The sequence below is a fragment of the Trachemys scripta genome, chromosome 10 (genome assembly GCF_013100865.1).
Source record: "Trachemys scripta elegans isolate TJP31775 chromosome 10, CAS_Tse_1.0, whole genome shotgun sequence".
Classification (NCBI taxonomy): domain Eukaryota; kingdom Metazoa; phylum Chordata; order Testudines; family Emydidae; genus Trachemys; species Trachemys scripta.
In genome coordinates, this window is record NC_048307.1 from 34482292 (window position 1) to 34496645 (window position 14354).

A 14354-nucleotide genomic window follows, 5' to 3' on the forward strand; every position below is an offset into this window, starting at 1 on the left:
TGCTATCGTCCAGCAGTTGCTAATAAGAAGGCAGGGTTGTGAGGCTACAGCTGGGGAAGGAAACGCTGGGGCATGCCTTCCTTGGCTGCAGCCTGCAAACCTACTGGGGCAGGGACTGCAGCCTGGATGCTGAGGCTTTCTATGGCGAGCAGGGATGCTGGAGGCCCCAGGGGCTACACTGTACCTCTCCCTGTGTACTCCATGGGTCTGGGCTCAGGCACATGCCAATGTTTCTTTCCCTGCGTGCAGTCGCCTGACAGGACACAACCCGGAAAGGGGAGGGAGAGGCACCATGCAGATCCAACAACTGGGCTGCAGCCACCTTCCCTGCTACTGCCTGGTCCACAGCCTTGCCTCCTAGCCTACAGTCCCTTACCTCCTGTGTGCTCCCTGTGCACAGGCAGGTTTGCAGGGCTGCAGCCAGAGAAGGTACATCCTAGCACTTTCTTCCCTTGCTGCAGCCTTGCAAACCTGCCTACAGCTGGGGCCTTTGTTCCAAAAAAAGAAGTTGCTAATAAGTGGCATGCCTTTTGCCAATATCCAAATCCCATTAATCCTGCTGTGAATGGGACGGGATTGGTTCCCAGCAATATGTTGCCATTACGCAGAAGCTGCTAATATCAACATTGCTATTAAGCGGAATCTACTATACATTTATGGTGCCCATTGCCATGGTATTTGAGCACTACACAATCTTTAACAAATTCCCCCTCATGACACCCAGGCGAGGTGAGGAAGTTCTGTATTCCCATTTCATAGATGGGAAACTGAGGCACAGAGACAAAATGACTTTTCTGCGGTCGTATAGGAAATCTGAAGTGGAGCAGGAACTGAATCTAGTTCTCCCTAGACCCAGGCAAGCAACCTGACTCACTGCACTATTCTTTCTCTGTCTCCAGTTTTCCACATTCAAAGCAACAGCCAGTTACATGTGCACAGCTGACAATTCTGGGTACTCCCTACAGTACCTTCTCCAGTGTTATGTTAGGTGACTTAAAGAAGGGTGAGAGTCCCACTGCTTGGGAGACTATGCAAGGTCAGCTTGTTCTCACCATTAGGAAACTGTGCCTGATTGTCAGCCCTTAATTTCTTTATCTTAATATAACCCTTCTGCCAGGTGGAGCTGGCAGCAACCAGGTTCAATATCTAGGGATTCCTTTTCAACAATACAACACAGAATTGGCTCAAATTCCCACCCAGTAACCTGGGATAATTATACACCATCCCTGGGCGCCTCTGAGAGGCAATACTTCCCATTCGCAAGCACAGAGCCTGAGTGTAGAAAATAAACTTTTAATGAAAGGAGGGAAGTCACCCAACATTAATTAGGGAAAATGCCACAAGCAGGATTCATAATCATAAAACTGAGCAGGACACCCACCCCAGTGTGCATGGGGCAGAGTATTCTGCCTTATGTTCCTGAGTTCTACAACCAAAAGCTCCTTTACTGTGTCCCCGTCTTCTCCCTCATCATACCCCACTCACAGTGGTTGTCCTTGGTCAGTGAGGACCCAGGGTTCAGAGGTGCATCTGTGTGAGTTCACCTCCCACCCAAGGAACCTTACTTGCTCCACCATCTGAGCATGTGCTCTGGCTGGCTACCCCATCAGCCATGGTTCCTCTCCACTAGCTACCTGGCCAGATGTGGTTCCTTGTTGCCTAGCCACCCTGCCAGCCAACTGCTTGCCACTTTCGCTGGCCGCCCATCAGTTACCTTCTGCTGCCACCTGCCTCTCTGCTGTGACCTCTGTAGGTCAGTCTCTTAGAGCTTGTCTACACTGGCACTTTACAGCGCTGCAACTTTCTCCCTCAGGGGTGTAAATATCCCCCCCCCCCCCCCCCCCCCCCGAGTGCAGCAAGTTTCACTGCTGTAAAGCGGCAGTATAGACAGTGCACCAGCGCTGGGAGCGTGGCTATGCCCCTCGTGGAGGTGGGTTTTTTAGAACTCTCCCAGCGCTCTGCAGTGACTACACAAGCCACAATAAAGCTCCTCCGTGGCAGCGCTTTAACGTTGCTAGTGTAGACTAGCCCTTAGTGATTTTTAGCTCTCAACAGGCTGGGCAGAAACACTGCCCCATCACAAGTGATTTCAGCTCTCATTGAGTACTTAAAATAACAAAAGGCTCCTAATGAAGCCTATTTGGCTCTATCTTTGAACAGAGGGGAGGAAGAGGTTAAACCAGACTGGGGACCCTTAGGGAGAGTCCACACCTCCTGGCTGGGACCCCTGTCCCCACCCCCCTTATTTCCACAGAGGTCTGGCATTCGAGCCCCTGGCTTAACGAGGTCCTTTCCATTGACTGTGACCCCCTCATTTGGGACAGGTTAAGCACAGTTCTGCTCTCCTTTATTCATACAAGACAACAACGTTGATAACATTTCACTACCCCTGCATTCAGTACTACAGTAATTTATAACCCAACACCAGCCACAGTTGATCACTTTGAGCAACACAGCTCTATCTGCCGGATATTTTGGCAGAGCAGGTGTGTTCATGTAAATACAGTTTGCTCCTGAAGTCTCTCCCCCTCCCATCTAGATGCTGGGGACCCTGCTTACATTAATTTAATCCTGCATCTCTTAGTTATACCTCAGGGTTCAAACTGAGCTATCAGGGGAGGGGAGGAGAAACAGAGGGCAGCAGCTATAAGGAGCGAGGGGGAACGGGAGCCGCGCATGACCGAACAGAGGTGTGGCAAGTGGCTCACAAGTAGAAATTTTTCACTGCCATCCCTGCTTCTGTAGCTTTGAGTTGAGGATTGTCTTTGTTCAGGGCTTGAAGCCCTGAACCCATTCAAAGACATACTCTGCAAAACAGAATCACTGTATCCATTCAAGGCTGCAGGGTAGCTGGCTGCTGCTTTGAGTGGGGAAAGGTGCTGGTGAGAGAACACTTACTGGAAAGTCCTTTCTGCCCCTGCCAGCCAGTGATCCGCTGGGAGAGAAGTGAGGTCTGTTCCCTGCTGGGTAGTGAGGCCTGTGAAAAGAGAAAAGTTGCCAGCTGGAGGCCAGGGAAAACAGAGCAGAGCCGTGTTTCTGCCCATTGCGTTCTTAGGCTCTGATTGGCCTGGCCCTTGTGGAGAGATGCCATGTTTCATCCCGTAGCCCTGGGGTGAGGAGAATGGTGAAAGGGGGCAAATAGAGAGAGAAGGGAAGGGGTTTAAATGGAAGGGCAGAGGTGGGAAGGCAGGGCAGAAGGCAGAACAATGAGGAGGGACTAGAAGAAGAGAGGAAGCCTAGTAAGAAGGGGAGAGAAGGCAGAGAGGAGGGCAAAGAGAATGTGGCAGATGGAAGGCGAGAAAGGGAAAAGAGAGGAAAGTCAAATGAGACACCAAGTGTTAAGGTTAGGAAGAGGATGTAGTCTTCAGTGGCACAGGTTTCAATGCATCGTTGGGCGAATACGTGCTGACACCAACTCCTGAACTGGGTTGTAGATGTCTATGCAAATTAGTTTTGTCTTTTGGATTCCTGGCAAGTGGCTTCCATAATCTTCTTTTGCAAGGTGTGTACCCCTGCTTACATAATCAGACCAGTACACAGTTCCACCCTGCGCTGGTGCAAGAGCCCCTTGATGCTAATACTATAGGGGTGCACTAGCATAGAGAAGGGCAGACGGTAAAGAATGCAGAGGTCCCCAGTTCACAAGAGAACTTTACCCTAGATTCTCCTTGTAACTGATCTTTTTGTCTGCGCCAGTTCACACAATGCTGCAGCGGCACGGCCTCCAGGGCATGTTCTGGGGTCCCCATCCCACCGAGAACAGGTTGAAACGAGAGCGACATGTATATTGGGGTAAAAGCTGCTTTGAGCTGACCCAGATCTATGTGGCGATAACGCTTCCCACCCATTCCGGACACATCCTCCATTGGCCCCCACACCATGGGGATCAGCCCTCCCCCTTGTGCCATGGTAGAACAGCAGGCGGTAGGTTTGGAGAGGAAGGTTGCCCTCTGAATCTTGAGCCTTGCCCAGCTGAATGCCTTTGCAGGAGCCCCTGGCCCCTGGCTTTATCTATACCACTTTCCAGCCATGACATGAAGTGAGTGAAATCTGATGTCTTTCCAGGACTGTGGTTGTTTTCAGTCCCATTTTCTCTAATTGGAATTTGAAATGGCCTTAGAAAGATATGAAATATTTAGTCCTTTATATTCCTTGGCCCATCTTGGGAGTGATTAAAATGAGTTTTGGTCCATTATTGAATATACTTATGGCGGATCTTGACAGATGGAAACATTTGTTGCTTTTGCTTAAGGGAAAGGTTAGTATAAGTGAAATGAATATAGTTTCCAGAATTGTATACACACAGAGCTTGCTGCCAGTAGAGGTCCCTAAATACTTTTCCGTTCACATTAGCAGAACTGTCAAGATAGATTTGAAGAGCAGGCAATAAAGCAAAACGTTAATTAGATAACCCCTATCTCCCATCTACAAGGGGGCAGATGAGGAAATTATGTCTGCATAAGGCAGTTGCTCTTTGACAAACTACAGAAGTATGTGTTACCTATGGGCCAAAATCTATCACCTTCCACTGAGAAGGACCTCTTGCTTCACTGAGATCAGAATAGAACTCAGATCTCCTGATTCTCTGCTCAGAACTGGGAGCTGATCTTTTGCAGTGACTTCTTTTTTGATACTGGGAAGCAGTATGTGCTATGGTTTTTGTACAGTGGTGATCTTGATTGGGACCGCTAGGTGCTACCATAATACAAATCATCATTTCAACTAGAGAAGTCCTATATGCAACAGCAACACTGTTTGTAGGAATTTCAAATGGTCTAATTGAGGTTTCAAAGTGGAAAAATCCTGCAATTACGATTATTAAAAAAGTATAGCTGTGTAAGACTGCACGGTGAGCACCAGCAACTCCCTCAGAAGTCACTGGTGATTATAGGTGCTCAGCACCTCTGGGGCTCAGAGGGAGGAGGGATAGCTGTGGTTTGAGCATTGGCCTACTAAACCCAGGGTTGTGAGTTCAATCCTTGAGGGGGCCACTTAGGGATCTGAGGCAAAAATCAGTAATTGGTCCTGCTAGTGAAGGCAGGGGCTGGACTTGATGACCTTTCAGGGTCCCTTCCAGCTCTATGAGATAGGTGTATCTTCATATATAAATCAGGTGCAGAGATAAGTCTTGTTCCCCCACCCTGAAGAGCTTACAGCCTAAGTAAGTCAAGACACATTGGAAAAATCAATACAACAGATTGGCCCTTGCAGCTGAAAACAAGAGAAGGCTTGTTCTGGCAAAGTGCTGAGTGCTCTCAGCTCCCAGTGAAACCAGTGGGAGTTGAGGGCACTTAACACCACACAGCAGTGTTCCACACCGTTCCAAATTGAGCCTGTATTGTCTTGGAGGAGCATAATTTTAAAGGTGGCCCATTTACCCAGCTAGCCCTCTGTGAATGGTACAGGGAGGGCTGTGTGTACCACGGCCACACCGTCTCATTCCATTTTTAACGCCCCGCCCTTCACAGCAGGCTTGGTCTTTCTTGCAAGGATACAGTCAGCTTAAAAATCAGACCCCTCTGTGCAAATGTTTTACTTTCATCACTACAAGTGTCGCATAACTAGGTAATGGGCCAGCTCCCCTTTGCTCTCCCCAATCCTGGAGCTGGCTGTGTGCAGGGCTGGGACTTCAGCATAAGTTACAGCATTGCTGCTAACAGCCCAAGTGGTCAAAACAGTGCAGCACAGGGGATCTTGACCATGCCCCCTTTCTGCAGCGGGATGGGAGGTGCTGTGGGAGCCTCAGACTCTGCACAAGGGTGATCCTCCCAAAGGCAGGTGCCCCTGCTTCATGGCCTTACTGCATGAGAGGAGCTGGTCCTATGACTACAGAGATCAAGGGGAAAATGTCCTTTCTTTTTTTTCACCTGTGTTTACTTTGTGCATTTGACAGCCCTTTAGTTTCCCCGTTTCCCTCTCTAGAGAGCCAGGTTCACCCTGCTCCGCCACAGACTCCCTGAGTGACCTTGAGCAAGCCTCAATTCCTCATCTGTCCAATGGGGAGGACAGCCCTCCCCTTTCTCACAGGTGTGTTGCGAGGATAAAGACATTAAAGATTGTGAACTGCTCAGGTATCCAGTTATGGGAGCCATGTGAGTAGATCGTATAGTCAGTCACTCTCCCCCTTCGTTTGTGTGAGTCTCTCACAGAGCAACAAGAGAAGGATCTATATATATACTCAACAGGAAAATGTGATTGTGAAAGCTACAAATATTGGAATATACCCAGGGTTGAGGGTGTATTTCAAGTTGCGTATAGTGTTGACCTGATGCCATGTTTGAAATGGAAGAAGAGAAGTATTTAAAGACAGTATATGCTTCAGTATATGCTTCAGTGGGGCCTACTGAATAGGGCACTCGACTGGGTCTCAGGAGACAGGGGTTTTATCCCAAGCTATGCCACTGGCCTGCTGGGTGACCTTAGGCATGTCATTTCCCCAGTCTGTGCCTCAGTTTCCCCATCTGTAAAATAGGAATGATGATGCTACTGACCTTGCTTGAATAGTGCATTGAGAACTTCAGATGCAAAGCACTATAAGGAGCCAGGTGTTATTTAGGCTGCCCAGCCGATAGTGGATTTGAAATAGTTCTGTTTCTGGAATGTATAAAGGAAGGAAAGAGACGAAATGTCAGTGTTTTTTCCTTAATATTGTGCTGTCCATCTTCAGAGTACTTTATAGACATTAGCTATTTAATCCTCCTCTCAGGTAGCTAAGTCAGGAGTGTTATCCCCATTTTAAAGGTGGAGAGATGGAGGGAGAGAGGTTAAGTGGTGTACAGAAGGAATCAGTCTTAGAGCCAGGATTAGGACCCGAGTACCTGGTTCCCAGTCCTCTGCTCAGATCACTGTATCACCTCTCCCAGAGTAAAGCCCTCTAGTGCACCCACTAGAATGTGTGTTGGGCAGAGAAATCTCTTCCATACATGTTTGTTTATTTTCAAAGAGATAAAGATCATTAAGTTGTGTCAGTCTTAGGGAAGGAAGCGGTGAGGCTGGTCTTTATGGTTGGCAAAGTCATTTGACCTGTTTGTTTGTTTCAGCCACTTATTGTGTCTTGTCACTAACAAAGATTGTAAGCTCCTTGGGCAAGGACTCTCTTTTTGCTTCACATTTGTGTAACACACAGCACAATGGGCTGTGATCCCTGCTCGGCCTCTCCAGTGCTAATGTAATATGAAGAATAAATAACTATCCCAGGAAAGGAGCTCTCCATCTTGTATTCTAGAAATTAAACTAAATCAAATGGCCTGCTTCTATTCCCACTTCTACTGGTTTATACCATCATGACGGCATTGACTTTGATGGAGTTCCTCCTGATTTACTCCCATGTAAGGGAGACAAGAATCAGGCCCCGTTATGTGTTAGTTGGGCGCAAGATCCTGAAAAATGGGAATTTTCACCTAAAGATGTTCAAGATAAGATGTGTTAAGTGAGGCCCTTTTGCGTCAGATCAGCGGGCATGGAAGAACAATCAGAGTGAGGACTCTCACAGCAGCTGAAAGCGGGAAATACACTGAGATTTCCCAGGCTGGTTTTGTATCCTCGTGGTTTGGAAATCATTCCGAAGAGCATCAGAACATTTGGGAGATGTTGTTTGAGGTTCGCTGATCAATAGTCCCTGACGGTCCTTCCGACCCATTCATAACATCTCAGAGTCCAACTAGAAATATCCTGGCAGAGAGTGAGAGGTCTCTCAAAACCAGTAACTCAGGAGTGGCCAACAGGACTCTTGCTTCCAGAAATGGTGTCGAGAGCCCATGCTGAGCCAGATCCTGGCAACACATCAGACAGACAGCACAGCAAGGGCAGTGGCACATATCAACAGCATCCAGCAAGGAGGGTTTCTGACAGCACAGGATATCACTGGTCAGGCCAGGTAACACGCAGTGGGGCTCTGCATGTGGTTGCTGTCCTCAGGAACAATTGCTTAGTGCAATGGAGCTATCTTGTTTACTGCAGATAGCAGAGGAAGTGTGTGCTGAATTCAGGGCCAACAACATCCGTTTACCCTGTAGCCACACCCCTGTTGCCAAGGTATACAGCCAATGGCACAAGCAGTGTATATGTGCCAGTGCACACTTTGTGCCAGATCCTTGGCTCTGACTTGGTCTCTTTGCATTGCTTTGGTGACACAAAGAAGCCATTAAACTGCTCTGCCTGGGCAGTTGAGGATTCCCCTGGGGTGAGTGAGTCCTCAAGTGGGATAGAGCTGGTGTAGCTGGCTCTACACCACACCCCTTCATAGCCCCAGCATGGGGGGATATCAAGGAAGTGGCCAGCTGGAGAAGGACGTGTATGGAGCACTGCTATGCTCCAACTATTCCCAGCTTGTGTATCAGCCCTTTGGGTTATAGCAGCCCTGAGGAGGCTGCTGTATATTGCACCTGGGTTGACCCAGCCCCTCGTGGCCCCATAACTGGGGGAACATGAAGCTCGTATAAAACCATTCCCCCCTGCTCTGGGTCCTGTGCTGAGCACGGCTATGTGCAACAGCAAGATCCCACCTGCACCTTCACAGGGCAATAATTGCTGACAATGAGCTGACTCCAATATGACTTTTCCCCTTCTACTGCACCTGCATAGACACAGGCAGGCATTAGCCCTCTCAGGCTCCCACAGCCCACAGATTCCAAATCTTATCATACTTCCCAATCAGGAGAGATGATCTCCTTCAAGCTAGAGCCTGAGAATAATCGTAGAGAAATGAAGCTATTCCTAGCAAAGAAATGTCTGCTTTCAATTTAAACAACCTAACACAATATGCAATGCCTGGACCAAATTGGAGAGCTGTGTAAAAGGGACGATAGCAGAAAATAAAGCTTTTGTTTCTCAGATCCTTGCATTCCTGCAGTCTTATTTTGGCACTGCTTTAGAATTATCTACTTTGGAGGTTTATACCTCATCCGTTTCAACAATCTAAAGCATGGTTCAGGTCAGAAAATCTCCATACCATCCTGACACAGTCATATTTCTCAGCTCAGTAACCTCAGCATGGTTAATATTCAGAAAACCACTCCTGTTATCGAGTATGAATCTAGTGCTAAAGTGCATTAACAGAAAGACCATTCAGACCATTAATGTCAATCTTACTATTCTTTTCGTTATTAAATGTTGCCATCCTAATTACACTATGTTCTGCCAGTTTAATACAGGAAATTCAGACAATTTCTCATTCTTATCCATTGCTTCCATTCTGCAGTGATAAAGCAGTTCTCTGGCTGATTGCAGGATTTATTCCACAATTTAATGTGGAGTTTGAAATTGACTAACAGATGGTATTGCCATCATTTTTTCCTTTCCCCAAAGAATGGGAAAGAACGAACACTTGACATTTCTGATATGTCTTCATCCACCACTAGAATTTAGGAAGCCATGAAAGAATGTTAGCTGCATTTCATTGGAGAGATGAACATGATTGCTAAGGGGAACAACTGCATTTCCTATCTGGTTAAAGCACAGCTCTATCCAGTTTCCAGGCTTATGAAAACAGACACATGGCAATGCCTTCTGCACACTTGCCTTTTTCTGCGCATGAATAGTGCATACCGTAAGGGGTCATGCAAGGCTGGAGCCATTTCAACATGGAGAGAATAGAGACTTCATTAGAGGAATTAGCCAAGGCTGCTAAAGTACCTAGAAATCAGTTCACATTTACAAATGTACAGCTGATGCATCATTTGGCAGACGATTTCTGCAGTCGGTAATTTGCCACTCATCAGGGATTGCCTGTTAAATCCCCATGATCCAGGCTGCAGGGAGGATGACATAGAAAGATAAATTTAGACTTGGCTGCAAACAACTGTTTTATGAATCCTCCAGCCAGTATGGAATAAGACCTCTTCCATCCACAACCCCTACAAATAAAGGATACATCTTCATTTCTTTAATCAGGAAGCCACCTTCCTCCTCTTCCTCCTCTTCAATGTGGAGTACACGCTAATTTAGTCCTCACTGCTATGAACTCTGTTTAACACTGTTAAGACTGTATCACAACGGGATCTGACATTTAGCTTCATCTTTACATAACATTAATGTGAATTTAATGCTGGATTGAGAGCCCTGGAGTCCAAAAGCTTCTGTTTAGCCACATAAAAGATACAGCTATACAAAGTCCTCTAATGGGCCTCACTCCTGACTGGGAGAGACCCCCAGAAGGACCGAGAGGTGAGTTCGCTTTGTGCTGAGAGTACCAGCAGTGATCATGGTGTTATACCCCTGGATACACTGGATTTACCTAACAGCCATTAGTTGGTATCAACTTTCATTTGTTACCAATCCAGAGTGGAGTCCAGCCGTCTACTTTGGGGTGAAAGGTCTCAGATCTGTATACCAGTGAACCATTCTGCGCCCATCCCCCCCTAATAACATCCAACCATCTAAAAATCTCAACAGGACCTGCCAATATTAGAGCAACAAGAGCTGTTTGTCCAATCCAATATATGGACTTGTTGAAAGGAAATTTACAAAAAGGCCAACTCTCCTTTCCAAGAACTATCTACAAACAGCATCGTTTACCAGTTAGAGCCATTTTCTTGGAAATGCATTGTTCATCTTGGCCAACAAACTTGTATCCACTAAGCTTCAGCCTGATGGGATTGATAACCAGCTCTGACACAAAGCCCAGAGAGCTGGGGATGAAAATGCACAGTGCCATTGCGATTGTGTGCTCAGCTTGCACTGTAAAGTTCACCACACGTTGCAGTGTAGACAGTTTAAAAGTTACCTGTGTGTTTTAGTTAGGTCGCAAGGAATTAAGTGATGCAGTGTTTCAGAGCATACTGAATGCATGTTACCGGAAAACTGGTAATGGCCAATGCAAAAGTGTGAGAATTGCATTTGAAAAAAAAAGGGTGGGGGAGGGATTCTTCCCCTAATTGACAAAATACCAGTGCTCAGTTACAATCAAGGCGATGTGATGAGAGTTCACTTAAAGTACATGATAGATCAGTGAGATTTGTTAGGCAGAGCAGACAGTAATACAAGCTCTATCACTCTTATCAGGCTTGATTCAAGGGCATTTCCCTGATAAGTAATTAACACTTAACATTGATGATGAATACTGAATGACTCCAGTCATACTACCTCTGGCTGATCTCATTAGCTTCCACAGGCTAAGCAGTGTTAGGCCTACTCCAGACATGGATGAGAGAGCTCTAAGGAAAGCCCAGCATACTACAGGAAGTGGCGCTAGGGACTCTGAGTCAGTATAGAATCAATGCCCCAGCATGGAGCTAGGAGGCGTTAGGTTGCTAGAGGTGCTGTCTCTTGGATAAAATGTAAAAGTGAAGCTGTAAACATGCATGTCCCTATAGATTTATTACCGCCACCTCTGATGGTAGCATTCAGCCAGTTGTATTGATCAACATGAATATAGTTTTCTGTTTCAGGCCTCATAATACAAATTAGTTTAATGTTCCCACTCTCCTTCAACAGGAAGTGTCTTATTTGCCAGCAATTAACACATTGCCTAGTGCAGACAGCGTTAACGGTGAGAAGCTTCTCATGACGATTTGGCTTGCCAGTTGTGGACAGGTAGCCACATGTGGTCAGCACAGTGGACGCTTCCCAGACACTGTCTTGACAGCAGCCAGCATCTACCAGGCTCTTGTTACCTGGCTTCTCTCCCTGGTGAGTTACACAGTGTGAAATGCTACAGAATCGGGCTCCCCACATTTTGTCAACCAGAAAAATATCAAGGTGGGGGCAAAAATGTATCATCCTCTTAACACTTCTCCTTCCTCTAACACCACAGACAATGGCTGACCCAAACAAGGTAAAATCATGCCCCAATCCAGCTCAACTTGAAGTGATTGGAGAGACTCCCATTGAAGTCAGTGGGAGCTGGATCAGTCCCTGAGTTTGCAAAGAGCATGTAACAGGAACAAAAATGAAAATCGGAGGAACACTGAAATGTTGGCTCTCCACATTTAAAAAATCCCCAGTAGCTGACTGCTACAGAAATTCCCTTGGTGGAGGCAGGGGCAGTGCTATTCCCAGTGATGCAACTACTCCACGCAGGGGGTTGGAAATGTGGCCACGCTCTGTATTGAGAGTGTATTTTTAAAGGCATTTCTGTCACTTGGAATAGCTTTATGTTACACATGGAATAAGCAGCAGGGTCTATAAATCCATCTAGAGATCCCAGCAATGGCATAAACCCTGGGAACATAAAGTAAGCGGCTTGTGTAGTCACCAGGGCCCAGAGATGGAATTAGAGCCTCATAATTCAAAAGTTGACTGTTTTTTTCATCTCATATGGTACATGATCCAAGTCAGTGACTCTGGCCTTGCCCAGGCTGCCACTCCCTTCTGTGGCTGCTCTCCCTGTCTTTTTCCCATTGCGTCTCCCTTCTCTCTCCTCTCCCCCATGCCCAAGCTCTCAGGTCTCCTGCTGCCGCTTCCTCCTCTTGCTGCTGTCTCTCTTTCCTGGTGTTTTCCATTTTCCAGAATGTTAATAACCATTAGGAAGGGGATAGACAATAAGACAGTAAATATCATAATGCCACTATATAAATCCATGGTACTCCCACACTTTGAATACTGCATCCAGTTCTGGTCACCCTGTCTCAAAAAAGATTCATGAGAATTGGAAAAGATACACAGAAGGGCAACAAAAATGATTAAGGATATGGAACAGCTTGTGCCATAGCTCCTTATAATGGCATAATCACTTAGCATTGATTTTGAGCAGAGATTGTATTGATCTCATTATCATTAATAAAGGCAGCATACAGTGCTGCTGTGGGCTAAGTAAGGGACTCTCCGTTCTTATTTCTTGCTAGGCTAGGGAGCTAATACAAGCAGCACGTCTCTCTTGCTCTTGCATAGCTGACTGAGTGCAGAGCTTGCAGGTTACGGGGGTCCTTCCTGGGAAGATAAATTCCATGATCTACCACCATCTACTATTCCTATTTAATTTGGCCTTTATAAAGTTACTGCTAGCTAAACCTTAGCTATTCCATTTGTCAAGCTAGGTACAAGCTGTCTCCACTCAAAAGCAGCTGAGTGAGATGAAGGGCTATTGTCACTCCCTTTCCGAAAAGGCCATCATGCATCTGTTCAAATGAATTTACAGGTACCTCCCTCGAAAGTGAAAGGTGGGCTCAAAGCCCCATTTCAGGTGTTGGGTCTGCAGCAGGTCTGGCGAGAGGATGGGCTGGCACTCTACGCTTGCCTAATTCCAGCAGACGAATCTCCGGCACAGAACAGCACCAAGATCCGGAAGCATAAAGTGAGTGGCAACACTTTGACATGTCCATTATCCAGAAATGAATATTTATTAAGAGCCAGATTTGAATATCCGAACTCTAGCTGAGACCCCTGGGAGCCAGCGTAGTTCAGAACAGTCCATAGGCTGCTCTAAATCACTCAAGGGGCTGCCAGCTCAGGATTGTGGGAGCAGACAGGTGACTTACAGCCACTCTATTCTACTCACTCTGCTCTTCTCACCTGTGCCGAGTTTGAAATCTGCAACTCAGAATCCATCCCCATACATCAATGACCTTTTGTCTGTTTGCTGCACATTAGCTGGCCAATATATCTCCAGTGGCTATCAATACCCAGTGTAGAAATCTTTATCCAGCAGTCAAAGATGGAAAGTTTGTTTGACCTGAAGGGTGGTTTTGTGGTTGTATTTTTACTATGTGAAAATGTTGCTTAAGAGGGCATATTGTCTTGCTGTTAAATTCTGGCTTCTGTTCCTGGTTAGTTCAATATTAGGTGGTAATCTAGTCCTCTTAACCATTTTCTTACTGAATGATGTACCAAGAACATTTGGGAAACACACGTTTCCATGGTGTCTCCTATCTCCTGAAGGCCACATGTTTGAATGAACATTCTGTATATCACTGCTGAGGCACTGACCCTCGGTTGGGGAGGACTGGCGGCTCTCTGGTGGCACAAAGCAGCCATAAAGATGGTGTAGCTAGCCAGTGGCAGATTCCTCAGTCACAGGGGGTGCTTGAGTGACACAGAGCCACAGTCACAGCTTCTGCGCAACCCCACTTAGTGGCTGCTGATGCAGCCAGGGAAAAGGAGCCATGGCTGGATCCTGGAAATCCCTGGCTGCCAGAATGACCATGAGCAGCCCTCACGCTGTTCTAACTTGCACCGGAGATCCAGCCTGGCACATCACAACCCCTGGATCAAAGGAGAGGGGGTGCAAATGTGGCCATTCCGCTGCTCAGATGGAGTGAGTGCTCCTCATCCACAGCTGAGGAACTGGCTGCCTGTGAACAGGGAAGACTAAATTCCCCATGAAGTATCATAAAGTTAGACTGGAATGTGACAGCTGTAGCTGCAAAGCTTCACAGATATGTGATTGACACTGACAACTAATGTCATGATTAAAACAC

General features: G+C 46.7%; 1 protein-coding gene across 1 annotated transcript in view; it reads left to right on the top strand.

Annotated features, from left to right (window-relative positions):
* The window catches only part of C10H16orf71 (chromosome 10 C16orf71 homolog), a 127142-nt gene that overhangs the window by 35013 nt on the left and 77775 nt on the right, over positions 1–14354 (top strand). Inside the window, exons 11-12 of the mRNA XM_034783708.1 lie at positions 11434–11628; positions 13076–13231. Of these exons, the coding sequence (XP_034639599.1) occupies positions 11434–11628; positions 13076–13231 (351 nt within the window). The remainder of the gene's footprint in view (positions 1–11433; positions 11629–13075; positions 13232–14354) is intronic.